The 18,099-nt window shown below is 32.7% G+C and overlaps 1 protein-coding gene across 3 annotated transcripts; it reads left to right on the forward strand.

The window, feature by feature from the left end:
• The first annotated feature begins 9,679 nt into the window (after positions 1-9,679).
• LOC115984153 (pyrophosphate-energized membrane proton pump 2-like) lies at positions 9,680-17,378 on the forward strand. Of its 3 annotated transcripts, XM_031107074.1 has the most exons (5): positions 9,680-9,797; positions 10,050-10,209; positions 10,310-10,421; positions 11,209-11,428; positions 16,975-17,378. In XM_031107074.1, the coding sequence occupies exons 2-5, from the start codon at positions 10,123-10,125 to the stop codon at positions 17,108-17,110; spliced, it is 555 nt and encodes a 184-aa protein (XP_030962934.1). In that variant the 5' UTR covers positions 9,680-9,797; positions 10,050-10,122; the 3' UTR covers positions 17,111-17,378. The 3 variants fall into 3 exon arrangements, with proteins under 3 accessions (XP_030962934.1, XP_030962933.1, XP_030962935.1); XM_031107073.1 differs by having other exon boundaries at positions 9,680-10,209; XM_031107075.1 differs by lacking the exon at positions 10,050-10,209 and having other exon boundaries at positions 16,975-17,377.
• The last annotated feature ends 721 nt before the right edge of the window (positions 17,379-18,099 follow it).

Consider the following 18,099-nt stretch of genomic DNA (forward strand, 5'->3'; position numbering starts at 1 on the left):
GAAACTATTTAAGTATATACCCCTGTTTTGAAACTTGATTTTAGTAAAATCAAGTTTCGATTGGTTTAAAATCAAGTTATGCCCGATCAAACTTAAAAAAAAAAAATTAAAAAAAAAAAATTTCATGGAACACGAGTTCATGGAGCTCGAGTTCCACACCTATAGCTACGTTTTGATTGTCCTATAGTACTGGTGTTTTAAATGGAACTCGAGCTCCCTAAACTCGAGTTCCATGCAAATCTTTTTCTTTTTCTTTTTTTTTTAAAAGTTTGATCAAGCCAAACCTATAGCTACATTTTTATTGTCCTATAGTGGCATTTTAAATGGAACTCAAGCTCCATGAACTCGAGTTCCATGCAATTTTTTTTTTTTTTTTAGTTTGTGTAAGCGACTAAATCTCTCGTTTGGAAATAAAGTCGAACAAGTGAAAATAGTTTCGCAAATGCAAATTTGTATTTATGATTGTGTGGTACAATTCTCTGTGATTACAAAAGAATTATCCTCTGATTCGATCTCCTTAAAAGATTTGTTGATTGGATTTGTGGTAATGTGATTTTGACTTGAACATAAGATATCCTTCAATTTGGTTGAGGAATGGATCGAAGATCTTTGGAACAGAATTACAATGAATCTCTGGCTATGAGCTTGATAGAAATTCTTTGTTCTTTGTGTTCTTTGTGTTCTTCGTGTTCTTTGTGTGTTCTTCGGGCGTTCGTCGTCTTCGAAGGTTTGTTGTGGAAGTTCTCCGGGGCTTTAGAGGCTTGAATCCATGGAGCTTCACTTATTTGTGGTTGTTTAAGGTTTCTGGAGGCTTTTGAGCTTGATTCTAGTGAACTTTGAGATTTAGGCAGATAGTTTGGATGATTCTGCTTTGAATGTTCTTTGTATTTGAAGATTTGTGGTGGAAGTTCTTCGGGGCTTTGGAGGCTCAAATCCGTAGAGCTTCATTGATGTGTGATTTGTTGATGTTTTCGGACCTTTGAGCTTGATTCTCGCAAACTTTAGGATCTAGGCAGATGATTTGGATGATTCTGCTTCGAATATTCTTCGATTTTGGGGTTGAAGTTCTTGAAGTTCCTGGAGGCTTCAGGGCTTGATTCCAGCAGAGCTTTTTCCCTTCTAAATCCGGTCCTCTTAAATGTCTCAGGAAGGCTTCTATTTATAGGAGCTTTGGGGTGGGTGAGCGACACATGGCGGAACTTGATTGGTGACACATGTCACAGCCTGATTGGTTCGCTTGTGTCATCGCTTACACGTGCTGGATTGCTTGAGTCATTGCTTACACGTGCGAAGCTGCTTGAGTCATCGCTTACACGTGCGAAGCTGCTTGAGTCATCGCCTACACGTGCGAAGCTGCTTGAGTCATCGCCTACACGTGCGCTGAAGCGTGATTGGTTCTTGCATGACACTTGGCAAATTTCTATTGGCTTCTGAATAGTGATAGAAAAACCTAGCAGCAACACATGGTGCTCTGTAATTGACTGTATTTTGTGGACTTGATAATGTGACGTGTCAGCTTGTGATAAGTCGGGAATTTTCCCTCTCTACAGTTTGATCACCCCAAACCTATAACTGCGTTTAGGGAGTGCTATAGTGGCATTTTAAACGGAACTTGAGCTTAATGAACTCGAGTTCCATGCAAGTTTTTTATTTTTTTATTTTTTTATTTTATTTTTTTTTTAAGTTTGATCAGGCCATACTCGATTTTCTTCAAATTGAGTTTTTCATTTGAAACTCGATTTTGAGAAAATCAAGTTTCAAAACAGGGGCATAGACCTAAATAGTTTCAAAACATGGACATATTGCTAAATTTTTTTTTTTTAAAAAAAAGGCAAAATGCTAGAATCCCCTAGTATACCTATGATAACTTTCACTTGGGTAGGAAAATTTACAAGTAGAAGATTAACAGTGCTTTCATAACAAATTTTTTTTGTCAAACTAGAAAGAGTTTCATTTTTAAATAATATAAACCACATGGTCTAATGATGAATCCAAAAGGCAGAGCTACTCATTATTGTGTATTATTTCAATCAATAAAACACTCGTTGTATTAAGGTACATTATTGTTAGGGTCATATTTTTCATGTGTTGGTATATTTTTTGACAAAACTCATTTTACTTGTATTTGGGTAGTTCTAATTAAGTGGTTTCTAGAAAATCATGAAATATGTTTTACAAACTAGATAAGTGGCATTATTAAAGACATGAAGACTACACCAAAAAACAGGTGAAGAAAAGCTATAAATTTTTTTTAAAAAAAAAAAAAAAAAGTAAACCTTGACACTAGTCTCAATAATAGCTCGATACTAGCTTCTATCAAGAATAAATGAAGAATCTTGATACCTCTCGATCTATCAAGTTTCGCAAATTCAGATTTCTTTGATCTATTTTTCAACCCATGATAACTTGGATTTCTAGGGTTTCGTTCACTAAACTTTTAGGGGATATAAAAGCTTTATTTTAAAGTCATCACAAGATATAGAGACTCAATTAAAGAATCCATACACTTATTGTGAAGCTACTACATTCTTATGCACTATAGGGTTTGCGACCAAGTGCTTCCTTCTTTACAAGTGTATTGAAGAACTTTAAATCCAACAAGAAGTTTCAAGTTGTTGGGAGTTAGTCAAGTACTAGGATCTATTCAAAGAGAAGAAGTCTCTACAAAATCAAGACCAATTGGGAATCGGTGTAAGAATTCAACTATCGGTTACTACTTTAGGATAAACTAGGTTTGGAGTAAGATTTCTTTTACTTGTAATCTCTTGATTTTGATTAGTGATTCTTGAGAGTGGTGACTTAAAAATCATCCAATGGGATTTTTACTTTGTGAGAGGTTTTTCCTATTAGTTAACAAAACACTATGTCAATTTATTTTCCGCTACACTCTAGATTATTTGGTGATTTGTTCATACCTCCATGATTTTATTTAATTCGACATAATTACTCAACTTGAGTAATTTTTTTTTTAAGAGATAATTACAATATGCTGCTAACCCCGCAACTCAAACCCTTACCCTCCCCCCCCCCAATCCCCTGAGCACTTTGTGCACAAGGAGGTGTCAATTTAGCAACAAGGTTTTTGGCGTCAACTTAAGTAATTGAATTAATTAACTGGAATCAATCTATAACCCAACAATTATAAAATTATTACTAACATATGATGAAAGCTAGGCTCATGAAAATGACAAATTAAGATTTTTGAGAGTTCTTAAGATAAGTTCACACTAAAAATTTTTAAATCCTATCAACCTATTATGAACTAAGTGGATTGAATTTTGTTAAGTTAATAATGTTTAAATAAATATTGACTAATACTTTTTTGGTATATGTTTAAATTATATTGATGAATGTACTATTTTCATTTTATTTATTATTTTTATCTTAATGGTAAGTATTCTCTCAGTTTTCTTTTCTCACACATTCATACACATAAGATTAACAATTGTATACATTGATGTACACATTTTTAAAATTAAATATTATAATGTCAATATTTAAAATGTGAAAAGTAAATGTGTATAGATGTGAAATAAGTTACGTGATAGAATCTTTTTTTTATTCTTTTTCTTTTTCTTTTAACGAATATGATTAGGAATTACTACGTTAAAATGGTCGCGACCAAGAAATTGCATGAATTATTAATCACCTATAACTTTATAGAGGATAACGCCTACATACCATCACTCTCTATGCCTTCCTTTTTTCTTTGTTTTTTTTTTTTTCTTCATCCAATAACTTGTTCACATGCACGCATAAATGTGAACATATATTGTAATCGTTAAGTGTTCTTCTTTTTCTTTTTTATTATTTCCAGAAATGATTATATTTCAAAATAACAATATTCCATCATTTATAATAGTTACAAATAATAATAATCAGGTAAAGTGCCTAGCACAGAGATTAAGACTTATAAGTCTTAAAGAATTTGATTACGAATTTGAGAATATATATAAACAATAATTAGATTATTCTTCCCAGATCCTTCAAAATAAATCAGTCATGTACGTACAAAACTCCCCAGATTCTTAATATTTTCCAAGCAAAGTAGATTTGAGTTCTACAATTAATATTTTTCCCACATAAATTAAAAGTCATATAGTATATATACTATACCACTTGTTTGATTAACTTCTATATGCAAACAAGCTTTCATGGTCCAAAAGGGCCAAAAGTAAACACTTACTATTGAAAAAAAGCAAGTAGGAATTTTCTTTTCTTTTTCTTTTTTTCCATTTATTTTTTTATCTATATATAAAATAATAGGTGAAGCAGAGAGAGTGTGAAATTGAATTTCAAATTAGAACTCTAATTTTGTGCCATGTGTCTAGAATCTAAAATTGAAGTTGAATTTTGCATCATGTGGCTAAATGTATGTGGGCTCATTCTCATTAAAACCACTTCTATGTATCGGGTTAAATGAGTTACTGTGCTAATTAAGTTTTTTCTTGATTTTGTAGTCAAACGTGAAAACCAAAGAGATTAATATCGGTGATAAGAACTTGGTTTGGATACATTGCATAATTTCCAAAAAGATAGCAAGGACAGAGTTTGCATCTTTGTTATAAATTGCTTACAAAGTTTACATCTTTACATTTGCACTGAATTTCAGATTAAAGTGCTTTCTTCTTGGTTCTGACACTGAGTTTTGTTTACTATTCACTTACAAAGTTTGCATCTTTACATTTGTTATAAATTGCTAATATGTGATTAGATGCACATTATGCCTAAAATTCACTGTCCTTATATTTGGCTTTTTGTTCAGATTTGACACCTATAACAATGAAGAAAGCACTGTTGTGGACCAATGGATGATACTTTTTGCAGGCTACAAAGGAACTTAGTGATCAATGGAATCTCACGCGAATTGGAGAGGACCCGGCTGTAGATGTCTGGATGTTAGATGTGAGTCACTATGTTTTTAAAATGTTCAGTGAAGGTAAAGGTTATAAACAATTTAAATTTTCCGGAGAGAGATTTATTATTCTATATTTACGCAAGTTTGGTTGCCTTCTTGGAGTGGATCACTCCACCCTGTCTTTCTACTGGAATTTTTTATTCATATTGTTACAATTTAATTCAAAATTTTATTTGAATTTTCCTATTGTTGTTACTATCATATATTATCATTCTAATTGTTCAATTAGAATCTGAAATTAGAGTCCAATTTTACTATACACGTGTACAATCTAATTATTTTTAATTTTGCTATCATGTGCAAAAGCCAATGAAACGAAATTAATAATACATTAAACACTCATGCTTTGGGAATCGGTAGTACCAATCTAAATCCATTGAACCTGCTTCGTGATAATAAAACTATGAAGGATGTATAAAAAACATGCACAAACCCCTCTCTCTGTAAAAAGAGATTGGAGAGAATTTCTTTTATCAGTCATGGAACTTCAGAGGTTTTTTTTTCACACAAATACCCATCATGTTACAAAATGACCCATCGTAAAACTACAAAATGAGTACAACTCTGAGGTTTTTTTTTTAAATTTAATTTTAAATTTTTTAAGTTACGAAAATTTCAATCACCAATAGAGATTGAAGATTCAAAAGCGTGAATGAATCTTTTGGATAAACATTGTCACCAAGGTTCATCTTTCTGTGTAAAATATATATACTGCTAAGTTTTGTTAATGAAATTTTCTGATTAATAATACGAATTTAGACTTAACTGAACCTTTTAAACATGAATAAACTCATGATTAATAATATATTCATTCCCGTGCGGTAGCACGGGGCTACGTACTAGTTTTTATAATATTGAATGAGATAGAAAAGTCAGTCAATTAGTGGTCATTAATTCACACAAATTTAATTAGGTGAGATTAGACAGACCTTAATCCACCGTGTTGTGGTCACCAAACAGCAGGCAACAGTATTGGTCGGCTCCTACTAATTCAAAATATATATATATATATATATTGAATAATTTTGCTTAACGGATTCAAAAATAAATAAATAAATAAATAATTTTGCTTAACAGCCAATAATTATTGTCCAGCTCCTAATTTTCTTGCATTTACTAATTTTCTGAGAAAATTTTCTAAAAATAAAAAGTTCACAATAATGCATTACATTTGGATTAAGGCTCATGAAGAGTGGAGACACCAATTAATTCTGTGTAATTTTTTCAATATCCTTCCAAGGTTCTATCTGGAAACAATTTTAAAAATGGTAAATGATCATCAAATCTAGTGAAGCTACGGAAAATATATATATATATATATATATATATATATAGCAGAGTATCAAGTTTAGAAATACAATATATTTATTAATAAACATAATTTAAGGGCCAATAATAGTGGCAAGAATGTAGTTCTCTACATGATCGATTCCTATCCAATGATAAAGGGTTAATTTAATATTAATCTCAGATATCTTAGATGTGAAGGGACCTAATAATATTAATTTCTTAGAGATACATTAAATAAAAATATCTGCTTCATATATTCAATTAGCTTGGATATATTTAAACTTACATGCTTGATACGTAATGTAAGTTACGTCATTATTTTGATAATCAGGTGGCTAACTTTTAGGGCATGCCTTGGTGACTGGTGAGCAAACTGGTCTTTGGTTTGGTTGCAGTAATTCAATTCTATATGGTCAGTCCAACAAATTAACCAAACAAAGCAAAAATGGAGATGAGTTCTTTAGTTTCTCAACATTAATTCCAGGTATTTAGTTTACCTTGAAGAATTGAAATGCTGGTCTAAAATTTGTTGCCAAATTTTATGCCATTAAAATTAATTATGTATTTCAGAAGCTATTGAATAGAAATACTAAGCTCGAACCCACGCAACTCGGTGAGTTGCGTGGGTTCGAGCTTAGTATTTCTAATCATCTCAAAAAAATAAATAAATAAATAAATAAGTAATTAATTGATGCTATAACTTGTGTAGGTACTTTTGATAATTGTCAGTTTTAGAATGGTAAATTTCATTGTGAAGCTGATATGATTGTATAGTACTTATTTGGTGTACTTTTGATTAACGTTCAGTGTTTCCTTTCTAATACATCGAAATTTTTTGGCTGAAATTCGTTTGTAACCAAAAATGATTATAAATTATACAAATTTCCCTTGTGAATTGTCAAGATAAATTAGATTGATTCACTATACCAACCAATACCAAATTCCATCGTAACACTACTGGTAGTAGTCAAGTAATCTAGCTGTGCGATAAACTTTGGTCCAAGATTGAAATCATACATGGCGGATTCAACTTGTGCTGTGTCAAAAGATAGAACCAGCCCCTATATATTTTTGGTTCCGTGTCCAAGAAAAGATTCATATTTTTCTAAGAACAAACTAGTTTCTGGTCAACACTTTTGTTCTGGGACATTTCAGAGAAAACCCAATTCCATACCTAATCTATCTGACAAATAGTAGAAGCCGAAATGAAAATGTCATTTGATATAATAATCAATTTAGCAAAATACAAAGTCATTTGATACTAAATACTTTTTTTGAAATAGAATTTGGAGATCAAGGACGAACTGGTAGGGCTAGCGAGTTATGTAAATGACAAACAATTTATTTTTAGTTTTATGGGAGATGTTTGACAAAATTATTTGTCTATTTTTTTGTTGTTGATAGAGTTATTATTTGTCTACTTGAACATTAATATTGCTAGTGGGGAATCCGCTTGGTTGAACTTAACGAACTCTTTTTTTTTTTTTTTTTTGCTGAAACTTAACGAACTCTTTGAGTGTGTGTGTGTGTGTGTGTATATTGTGTTATAATAGCTAATTTAATTGACATATCAGACATTACACGGCACGATTAGATTAAAAACACTAGAAGCAAGCAATTATTCGTGTCTATCTTATTATATGTCTGGTCTGGACTTTAATGGCCACAAGTACGTCCTTTTAATCCCTTTTTATACCAAAAATAAGCTTTAGTCAAAGAACATGGCTGATTGTCACTATCTAATGATGTCATGCTAAAAAAAAGGCTGATTGTCACTATCTAATTGTACAATTTGTGTACGCAAATAACATGAAAAATTAGAATTAAAGAGGCAAACGTACTTTCTAGTATGTTGTGAAATTTAGATGATCATTATAGCTACTTGAGCTCTTGCACAAAACATTAACCCTGTTACAATTTATTGATCACGCTTTGATGATGATGATGATAATCATAATAACAATGCTCATATAGGTAATCCTAGTGACGGGATTGTCTTTTAAACAATTTTGACTTATAATAAATTAGCTTGTAATTCATGCATACACATGAATATATTAAAAGATTACACAAAAGGCTTAAAAATATTATACTAAATCACTGTTGTCAATTTGAAAGAGTAATTTCAAGTTGTGTCTACAGAAAATAAGAAATTTGTATGGTTGAAATTTTGAAATCGTTGATTCATTGTATTTCTTTGTCAAAATTTGCAAAGCCGTCCATAGTAAATTGCTCCATTTTAGTCAAAGAGGTAGGTAGTTTACTGATCTAGTTATATAAACTTCGTTTTTACTTCTTGAAGTCACTTTTTTTTAGCAACATAATGTTAATAAATTTTCTTTTGTTGAAGTTTGGAATTATAAGTTGAATTAGTTTGTTAAGCAAGTTAATTATAATTATTTTTAAATTGGCTGGAAGTAGTTTTCAATCGAAGATTAACTAAACACAAAATCAAAATATATTAATTTAATAATTCTATGCTTTTTAGTCACTCCAACTAACTGTTCGATGTTAATATTTGGTCATTCTATGTGGTTTTTGTGCATTCATTGCTTCTTTTGTTTGATCTCTTACGCTCAGCTATGTTGTCAAATACGCCTTAAGAGAAAGTTGCAAAACATTCATTGCCTATTTTTATACCAATAAATACAAACAATATTCTTCAGTCCCTTTCAAATCCAACAAAGTACTAATACAACAATAAAGCAACAAATCCCTAACATTACCTTTGACCCAAAGATGCACTACAAAAAACACGTCTTTAGGCCGCCTTTTTTAGCCGCGTTTTACAAAAACGCAGCTAAAGGTGAAACTTTGAGCTGCATTTATGCTCCACACTGTACCTATAGCCGCGTTTACTAAACGAGGCTATAGATCAGCTATGAAGCCGCATTTTGTCATTCTGAGGCTGCGTTTAGCTCCCTACTTAAGCCGCATTTTTAAAAACGCGACTACAGACCTATCCGGATTTTTTTTTTTTTTCAATATGTATGGAGCTGCGTTTAAAAAACGCAGCTTCAATGATGCTTAGAGCTGCATTTAATTAAACGCAGCTTATGTGAGCGTTTGGAGAGTGCTTATTCTTGCGTTTTTAAATGCAGCTTCAATGATGCTTAGAGCTGCATTTAATTAAACGCAGCTTATGTGAGCGTTTGGGGAGTGCTTATTCTTGCGTTTTCAGTTCCACGTTTTGCTTCTTTTTTTTTTTTTTCCTGCACGTGAACAGTAACCTCACATGGGTTCACTGTTCACGTACTGTTTATATACTATTCACGCATTAAAAATATTAAAAATGGATCTCACGATACTATTCACACATTTAAAAATTATTTTGCTACAGTACTTTCAGTTTTCAGTTTTAGTAACAATAAGCTCAATTCAAACAGACCCAACTGCGTCTGATTAAACGCGGCTTAGCCCATTTAGTGTAAAAAAAAAAAAAAAAAAAAAACAACAAAGGCTCAGCTCACATAAACGCACCCTATCAACCAAAACAGCTCTAACAAGAAGAAGCAGCTCAAAACGACGCCGCTGAGAGTCTACCCCGATTATGGCCTTCTCGTCCCACCTTTTGTCCAAATCCAAACAGGTCTGTCACTCACTTCCTCCTATTCCCGATCCGAATACCGATATTCCTATCCTTGTTTTGCTTTTCTCAAATCTTCGATTTTGTTGACCAAGTTTTTTTTTTTTTTTTTTTTTTTTTTTGTTTGTGAGTCTTGAATCTGTTTGGATACTCTGAAAATGCAAACTTTTAAGGGATTCCAAAGAGAATCGTGTATTAGATCTGCGAAATGATGACTTTTTGTTTCCATTTCTTACTAACCAAACAATGCTTTAGGGTTTCTTTGTTCGATGGATTATTATTGTGGATCTGTTAGGTGTGTAGAAGTTTAGGGTTTGGAGTGTAGAAAATGGTGGATTGTCAGGGTTTGAAATGGGTGGATATGTTTGGTCCAATAGGAGATAATGCCGGAGGAATTGTAGAGATGAGTCAGCAGGTAACCCTTTGGTGATAAATTCTTTTAAGAGTTTGTAACTTGTGTATTGCACTTTAATTATTTGTCTTAAGTGATCATTGTTTTAACTTGCTTACTGCAGGACTACAAGGAGAAACCAGATTATAGTCGCTGTGTTGCTATTGTAGCAACTGCATCTTTGAGGGAAATGATAAAACCTGGTGGTTTGGCTATTTTGTCAAATATAATTGTTGGTGGGTTGACTGCTCTCATTCTCATTGTAGCCTATGTCCTGTTTTAATCTTTCAACTATTAGGTAAAATTCACTTTGGTCCCTCAACTACTAATTGTAGCATCTACTAATTGTACTTTTATCCTTGGATCTCCTCTCCATTTAAATTTAATGGAATTAATTGATCTGGCAAACAAAATATACATTAAAGGTTAATGATGGAAGTGTAAAAATTTGAAATAAAGTCAATGTGAATTATTAAATCTGTTAAAATTTAAGAGAGGAGCCCTAAGGATGAAATTGACTTGATTTTGAAAGTTGAGGGATTAAATTGGCACAATTAATAGTCGAGGGACTAAATTTAATTTTTCCCAATAATTGGAGGACCAAGTTATTATTATTTTTTATTACTACTGCCACTATTATACTAACATTTATATCATGTATGATTTGGAAATGGTAGAAGTACTGTCAAATATTCTAAATCAGATGATTATGGCTTCAAAATATATATTTTCTCTGTTTATTGAAGTGCTGTGTGATGGAAGTAGTATTAGACCTAGTGGTGTGGCAGGTGCTGGTGGTGGTTATAGCAGCAATATCATTTTAGATTCTAAAGTTGCAGTATAACCACACAAATAGTCCATGTATTGAAAAGCAATTTGTTTATTTATGTTTTCATTTATTTATATTGTGGTATACTGTGGTATACTATCTATGGACTTGTTTTTTTTCTATGATGTGCATTATCTATTCCAGTCTATATTCTATATAATGAAGGACTCAAGTTAAGTTCATATCACTTGCAGGTTTACTGTTTCGGAATTTGGGTTCCTTTACAGGGCATCCTCTGCTTGGGGCTAAAGTTGTGGCTGCCATGCTGATGTTTGGAACAGTTTCAGGAATTCTTATGGCTCTTTTCCTGAACACATCTGGTGGTGCCTGGGATAACGCAAAGAAGTATATAGAGACAGGTGCTCTCGGAGGCAAAGGGAGTGATTGTCATAAAGCAGCCATTACAAGAGATACGTAAGTGTTGTTGATGTTCCCTTTTGGCGTTTTTCTTGCCAATGTCTAGTATTATTAGTTATGGCAAGTGGCAGTTATAAAATATTGTGTCTCCTTTCAGTCACATGAGTGGGTCCTGTGCTTTCAATTTATAGGCTCTGCTCGTTCTGTCTCTTTTGTGTCTTTTATCATCATTTGGATCTCAGGACTGGGAAAATGTCAAAATGGAAAGTTTAGTAAACATCTTGTTTTAGCTAGATAAATACTTTTAAATCCATAAGTGTCATCTTGATTCTCCAACAAAAATGTAGAGTAAAAACCTTACAACAAAAACTTATATATATATATATATATATAGATGACACATTTACTAACTCAGGTCAAAGGTTTGCATATGTAGTTAAATTAGTTTATTAAAACTTCTATTGAAAACATTTATTTATATATAGAATGTAAAAATCAAGCATGATAAATTACCAATTGTCCCAAAATATTAACTATTAGAAAATTGTTAATTTAATTCTTTAGCAATTCTAAGTTTAATTTAATTCTTTAGCAATTCTAAGTTTCTAACAATTATATCCTCTCCACCTCCAAAACATTCAACTTTCCCACAAATTAGTCAACTCTTTTTATAATATCCTCACTGCACTGTCAGTAAGTGTGAAGGCGTAAACTTGCACCTAGTTGTTGTCACATAATGGCCAAGAGTTAGCATCGTCTTCAATATCTTGAATACGATTTGATTTGGTAGACTATATATTATTAGACAATAAATGCAGTGGGCATTTAAATAATAATTTCAGATAAATTATAAATTAGGGTAGTTTGATTGTCATGCAGCCTAATGACTATTTTCTAAGTGTTATCTTGCACATGGACCATTATTGTTAGAGCTCCTACTGATTCTTCCTGGTAATACACTTGCTGTACAGCCTCTTGAGAAATAAATAAGGGTTATAAATTTATAATTTTTTTAATTAATAATAAAACTGATATTTTTGTCATAACCATAATATTTAAAAAAATAAAAATAAAAATTATGGGATTCATAACCATAGGATCTTGCTACCGCCAATTGGGACCCACTAGACTCTTGAGAAATAAGAGTTATAAATTTTTGTTTTTGTTTTATTTTAAAGCATAATAAAGCTGATATTTTTGTCATAGCCATAGGATTAATTAAAAAATAAATAAATAAAAATTATGGGAGTCATAACCATAGGATTTTAGCTCTTATAGGTTAGAGAAAAGCTAGTCCGAGTATCCCCACATCTCTATTGCTATGTTAAAGCTCTACCTTGTATTCCTCAAGATATATACGCTTCTTTATAATTAGACCGTTATGCAAACTTTTGATGATTTTCGTTCAGTGCTTGTAAAAACTAAAATACGATCATTGCTAGAATTTTGTATTGGAGGTGTTGGATGGCAAAAGTGTTACCCTTCTCACTAAACCATTAAGGTGGGGAAATGAGGCAAAGTTGTAGTGGATCTCCCAAACAATGGAAAATGTTGATACCCATTGTGTGAGATTGCCATCTGTTCATTTTGTTGCTAGTTTTGTAATTGACATTGGTGGCCAATTCTGTCATTGGCTACCACTGGTTCAAAGCTATATATATGTGTCTCTTTGTTTGTCACTGTAAAGTTTATGTGTTTGTTGTTGTGTGCATGTGCCTTAGAAATTTCCTTTCCCATGCATTTGTGTAACACATACTGATAGTTGATTCCTTCTCTTCACTCATGGCTGGAGGTCAAAGAAGAAAGCGACTAAGCAAGTCATGCATTCTTCTATGGAACTTGTGATGTAAAAAAATCCTAAGTTTATGTTTGTGATAGCAGGGAAAAAAAAAGGAAAAAACAAAAACCTATAGCCGCGTTTTAAACGCAGCACAAAGTGGTTCCACGGACCCTTTTTCAGTTACGTTGGAAGAACCTATAGCCGCATTTTAAAAACGCAGCTATAGGTCCGAAGCCTTAGCCGCGTAACTATAGGCCCGAATCCTGTAGACGCGGTTAAGAAACGCGGCTATAGTCAGACCTTTAGCCGCGGCATCTCTAATACGTTTCTCCATATTTTTATCCAAAAATCAACTCTAACTACACGTACTAGCTATGTATCATTGAAAATGAAAAACAATGTACATCCACGATAAGTTAATAAAAAAAACCCATGTCACGCTAACTATTACTTCTTGTTGAACTATTTCAAACTTTGAAGGAAGAGGTATAGCATGTACTCAATATATCTATTGTATAAGAGTACATAGCAATAAAATATAAGCTCTTAGACAATGATATATTAAATTATGAACCTATGAATTTTGAAAATTGTATGATTATATTGCAACAATGAAATGAATTCTTTAAAGGTAAAAGTCATTATATAGGCCTAAATCATTTATTTTTAGGTAAATATGACTAATCCTCCCTGAATATACCTCTTGTGTAAAAGGGATGTATTTCATTTTGGTTCAAAGACTATACTAGCGTAGTTTTTTGTTTTCAATAAACAGAAAGAATGTTTAATATATCATTCTTTGATCGCTATAAAAACAAATTTAGTTACTTTATTTACAATAGAAATATGATTTAGAAATTGTTCTATATGGATCAAAGATCCAGTCTTCTTATTTTAGTAAGAGAAAGTTTGAAAATAATAAGAAGAAATTTGAACATTATTGGATTTTATTAGATCATCCCTCTTTTTGTTGCTACATAGCACCGCTTATCCATAATTTCATGCTTTCAAGGGACCTTCAGTGACCACATATTCACACTTTCACAGTCTATCACCCTTACTCATGACACTTGTATGCAACAATGATCCATGTGTTTTCATGCTTCACTCACCTATCTATAAAATCTAAGACAGACTAAACCCATGCATTTTTATCACTCTTTCATAGAACAAAAAATATGTCTATTTGCGTCATCACCTTTCTTCTCCTCTTAGCCATGGTTACCACAATCTCTTTGTAAGGTTGAATTTATTCAATCATTTTGTTGGCTTTATTCCGTATCAAATTTGCTTGTAATTCAGCATTTAGAAACTCTGTATTTAGGTGAGAATCATGTAAGAGTAGTGTGTGAGAGAGTGTGAAGAAAAACTCAAAAGTGTGCAATCAAGAAGAGCCTCACGACTGGATCTCGTGACTGGCTCGCAAGTCGCCAGAATGGCACATGTGTAAAGCATGGAGGGGGAGCTGAAGGGTCACACCAACTGTTGCACTATAGGACAAAACCTTCAGTCTGGCAAGGCAGTTAGCTTGTGATTCAAACTCGTAACTCATTCCAGTCGCGAGCTCGAGTCGCCAAAACACCCTGTTTGGTTGTAACTAACTCTTCGCATTCCATATACACCCTACTATAAATACCCTTATACCCACAATATGTAAAGAGTTTCCAGAGAGAATTTTGAGAGAAAAACCCTAGAGAAAAACAAGATTAACTCATCCACAATCTTCATCCTTTGATTCTCCAAATTCCTCTACCCTCACCCTCTCTATTGATACATCCTTGAGAGGTACATTTAGTCAAATCATTATCTCACCATACCCATATCTGTGAGAAAGTATTTTGGTGCTTGGGAAGTAGTTCAGAAGGGACCAATTCATTTTGGTTGATGCAATGGGAAATTGTGGGATCCGGTAAGCTAAAGAAGACAAGGTTCGGCGTAACCTTGTTGGAGCAAGAAGCTTGGAGGGCTTAGGTGCACTGGGTAGATTAGGCTTGGAGGATCTTCTGCTATTCATGTATCCCAACTTTAATCTCTAGTGGATTATTGACCGTTTGGAGAGCGGCGGAGAGATTTTACACCGAGGACTTCAGTTTCCTCTTTGATAACACATCGATGTGTTGTCTTTGTGTTTTCTTTGTATTTGCATCTCTCTTCCCTTAATCTTTACCTTTTAATTACTGTTGTGGTTATGATTAATTATGGTTTAGATTGTTTTACCAATTCTGTTTTAATTTAGGGTAAATTCCAGATAACTACCCTGAGGTTTGGGGAAATACCAAACACATCCAAGACAATTGAAAAACAACCATTTTAGTCCTTAAAGATGAACACCGTTAGCATGCCGTTTGTTGACTCCACCCAAAACAAAGTTCACTCCACCCAAAACAAAAGCTGCACAGCTTTTTCTCCATTTTCAAGAATGAATGTTTAGGTACCCTAAACTCATTTGTTCCCGCCAGCCTTAATGCATTTTGCAAATGCAAATGCTTTCTAGTTTTAGTCCATTTTAGTCCAGCTATGGGACCCATTGTTTGATAATAAATAAATGCAATTTCATTCCAAACAAACTCAATTAAAATGCAAATAGTCCAACAAATCACTTGTGAATGAATCAATTGAATATATACAAGAGTCCGTAATTCTATATAAATCATAAACAGACTTCTATTTCATGGGATTACATATGTATATGAGAGATTTAAGGAAATATGTTTTCCTTTGATGAAGTTGTTGTAAACATGTGTACTATATTTCCTTGATAGTGGTAATCTATGCAATTGATTAGCCGTGGACTTTGTGTGAGAAGAGGATTCTTCAATCAATCCCATGATATTTGCATAGCCTTTAATATTTGAAATATTTTTGTTATTGGATATATCAACACTCCTAATGTAGGAAATTTCTTTGATCTAGGAATTTTCCTTAACAGCAACACTTCTTACATATAGATAAGATAATTCATGATTGTACAACCATGTCAATTGGTTAAATAATGTTATTCATAAGATAATCCACTTTCACATTCTTATGATGAAAACATTTAAAAAAAAGAAAAAAAATCTGTTCTCACAAAATTAATAAGTAACAAGTATAGACAAATAAGTTCAAATTTGCATTTGCATTCCCATTAAATTCATAATAAATATTCATTGACAGCATTGTCAAAGTCATATATATCATTAGTTACATTCACAGCATTGTACTATCTATTACTTACAAAAACTTACACTAATAACCATCAGTCTAAGTTAATACATGACATGAAAAGGAAACCAAAAAGGCAAAAGCTATCCAAGACCCACCAGGTCCGTCATGTATGTAAGCTGTTCACATTATGTCCACTATGCTGTGCTTCACTTAACAAAAACTATCTGCACAAAGTTGTCTGCTATGTTGTCTATTATGCTGTCAATTTACTTTGCAAAAAAAGAAAACACACCATCCAAACCAACACTGACAGCCACCAAAACAACAACAAAAATAATTGTCCAAAAATGGTTCCAAATTCCATCAACTTTAAAAGGCAGCATAATCACTTCCACTAGGCTCATCATTAGCCAATGGAGTAGACTCATTCACACTAGTAGCAGCAACATTTACACTTTGTTGTGTAGTAGCATCCAAACCATCCTCAACAACATTATTCATCACATTAGCACATGCTCCTACACCAAAGCTTTCCCCAGTCCTTGTTTCCTACAAAATTAAGAGAGAATTAGAAACTCAAATACTAAAACACATGCAACTACAATTTAAAGAAATAAAATTACTATTTACAACCTTGGTACACCTTATATTGCCAACAGTTGAATCTCTTTGACAGGTGCGTTTGTTATGACCAAACCTTTTACAAGTTGGACTCAAATGACTTGGGTTACTTTCTTTTGGTTTATATTAAGAGCCCTTTGTTGCTCTTGGGAAGAGCAAGAATGATGAAAACGTGTTGGACTCAAATGTGATGATTTTGGCCTGGCGGGAATAGATGGTGTGAGGTACATTTTTTGAACTTGTTGCCTTGGAAATGAAAAAAAAAACTATACAAATTTTGTTGTGTACTGAACAAACAGATTGGGCAGCTTTGGGGTACCTGAGCATTCATTCTTGAAAATGGAGAAAAAGCTATGTAGCTTTTGTTTTGGGTGGAGTGAACAAACGGCATGCTAACGGTGTTTATCTTTGGGACTAAAATGGTTGCTTTTCAATTGTCTTGGATGTGTTTGGTATTTCCCCAAACCTTAGGGTAGTTATCTGGAATTTACCCTAAAGTTTATTATTCACATTCATTATGCTATGTTGTCCCATACGCCTTAAGAAAAAGTTGCAAAACATTCATGCCTATATTTATACCAATAAATACAAACGTAATTCTTCAGTCCCTTTCAAATGCAAGAAAGTGCAAACACAATTTTTTGGTTAAGTACTAATACAACAATAAAGCAAGAAATCGCTAACATTACCTTTGACTCAGATGGATCCTTGACGTAACCAAAAGAGACACTACCATTAAAAGCAAAAGAGAGAAGGATAAGAGTTGCTTATTTGTATCAACATCATCATTATGAATATCATTCATAGCTAGTAGCTCTTTTTGAGTGGTATTTGAGGGAAATTATTGGTCAAGTACTAATACAACACAATTCTTCAGTCCCTTTCAAATTCAAGAAAGTACAAACACAATTTTTTGGTTAAGTACTAATACAACAATAAAGCAACAAATCGCTAACATTACCTTTGACTCAAAGATGGATCCTTGACGTAACCAAAAGAGATACTACCATTAAAAGCAAAAGAGAGAGAAGGATAAGAGTTGCTTATTTGTATCAACATCATCATTATGAATATCATTCATAGCTAGTAGCTCTTTTTGAGTGGTATTTGAGGAAATTTTTTTTTTTTTTTTGAGAAATAATTACAATATGCTACTAACCCTGTAGCTCGAATCCTTTCC

Source organism: Quercus lobata, chromosome 4 (genome assembly GCF_001633185.2).
Source record: "Quercus lobata isolate SW786 chromosome 4, ValleyOak3.0 Primary Assembly, whole genome shotgun sequence".
Taxonomy (NCBI): domain Eukaryota; kingdom Viridiplantae; phylum Streptophyta; class Magnoliopsida; order Fagales; family Fagaceae; genus Quercus; species Quercus lobata.

Coding starts and splice junctions, on each gene's coding strand:
- LOC115984153 (XM_031107073.1), top strand. CDS start 10,123: ATGGTGGATTGTCAGGGTTTGAAATGGGTGGATATGTTTGGTCCAATA. Junction 10,210..10,309: donor TTGTAGAGATGAGTCAGCAG/GTAACCCTTTGG, acceptor TGCTTACTGCAG/GACTACAAGGAGAAACCAGA. Junction 10,422..11,208: donor TTTGTCAAATATAATTGTTG/GTGGGTTGACTG, acceptor TATCACTTGCAG/GTTTACTGTTTCGGAATTTG.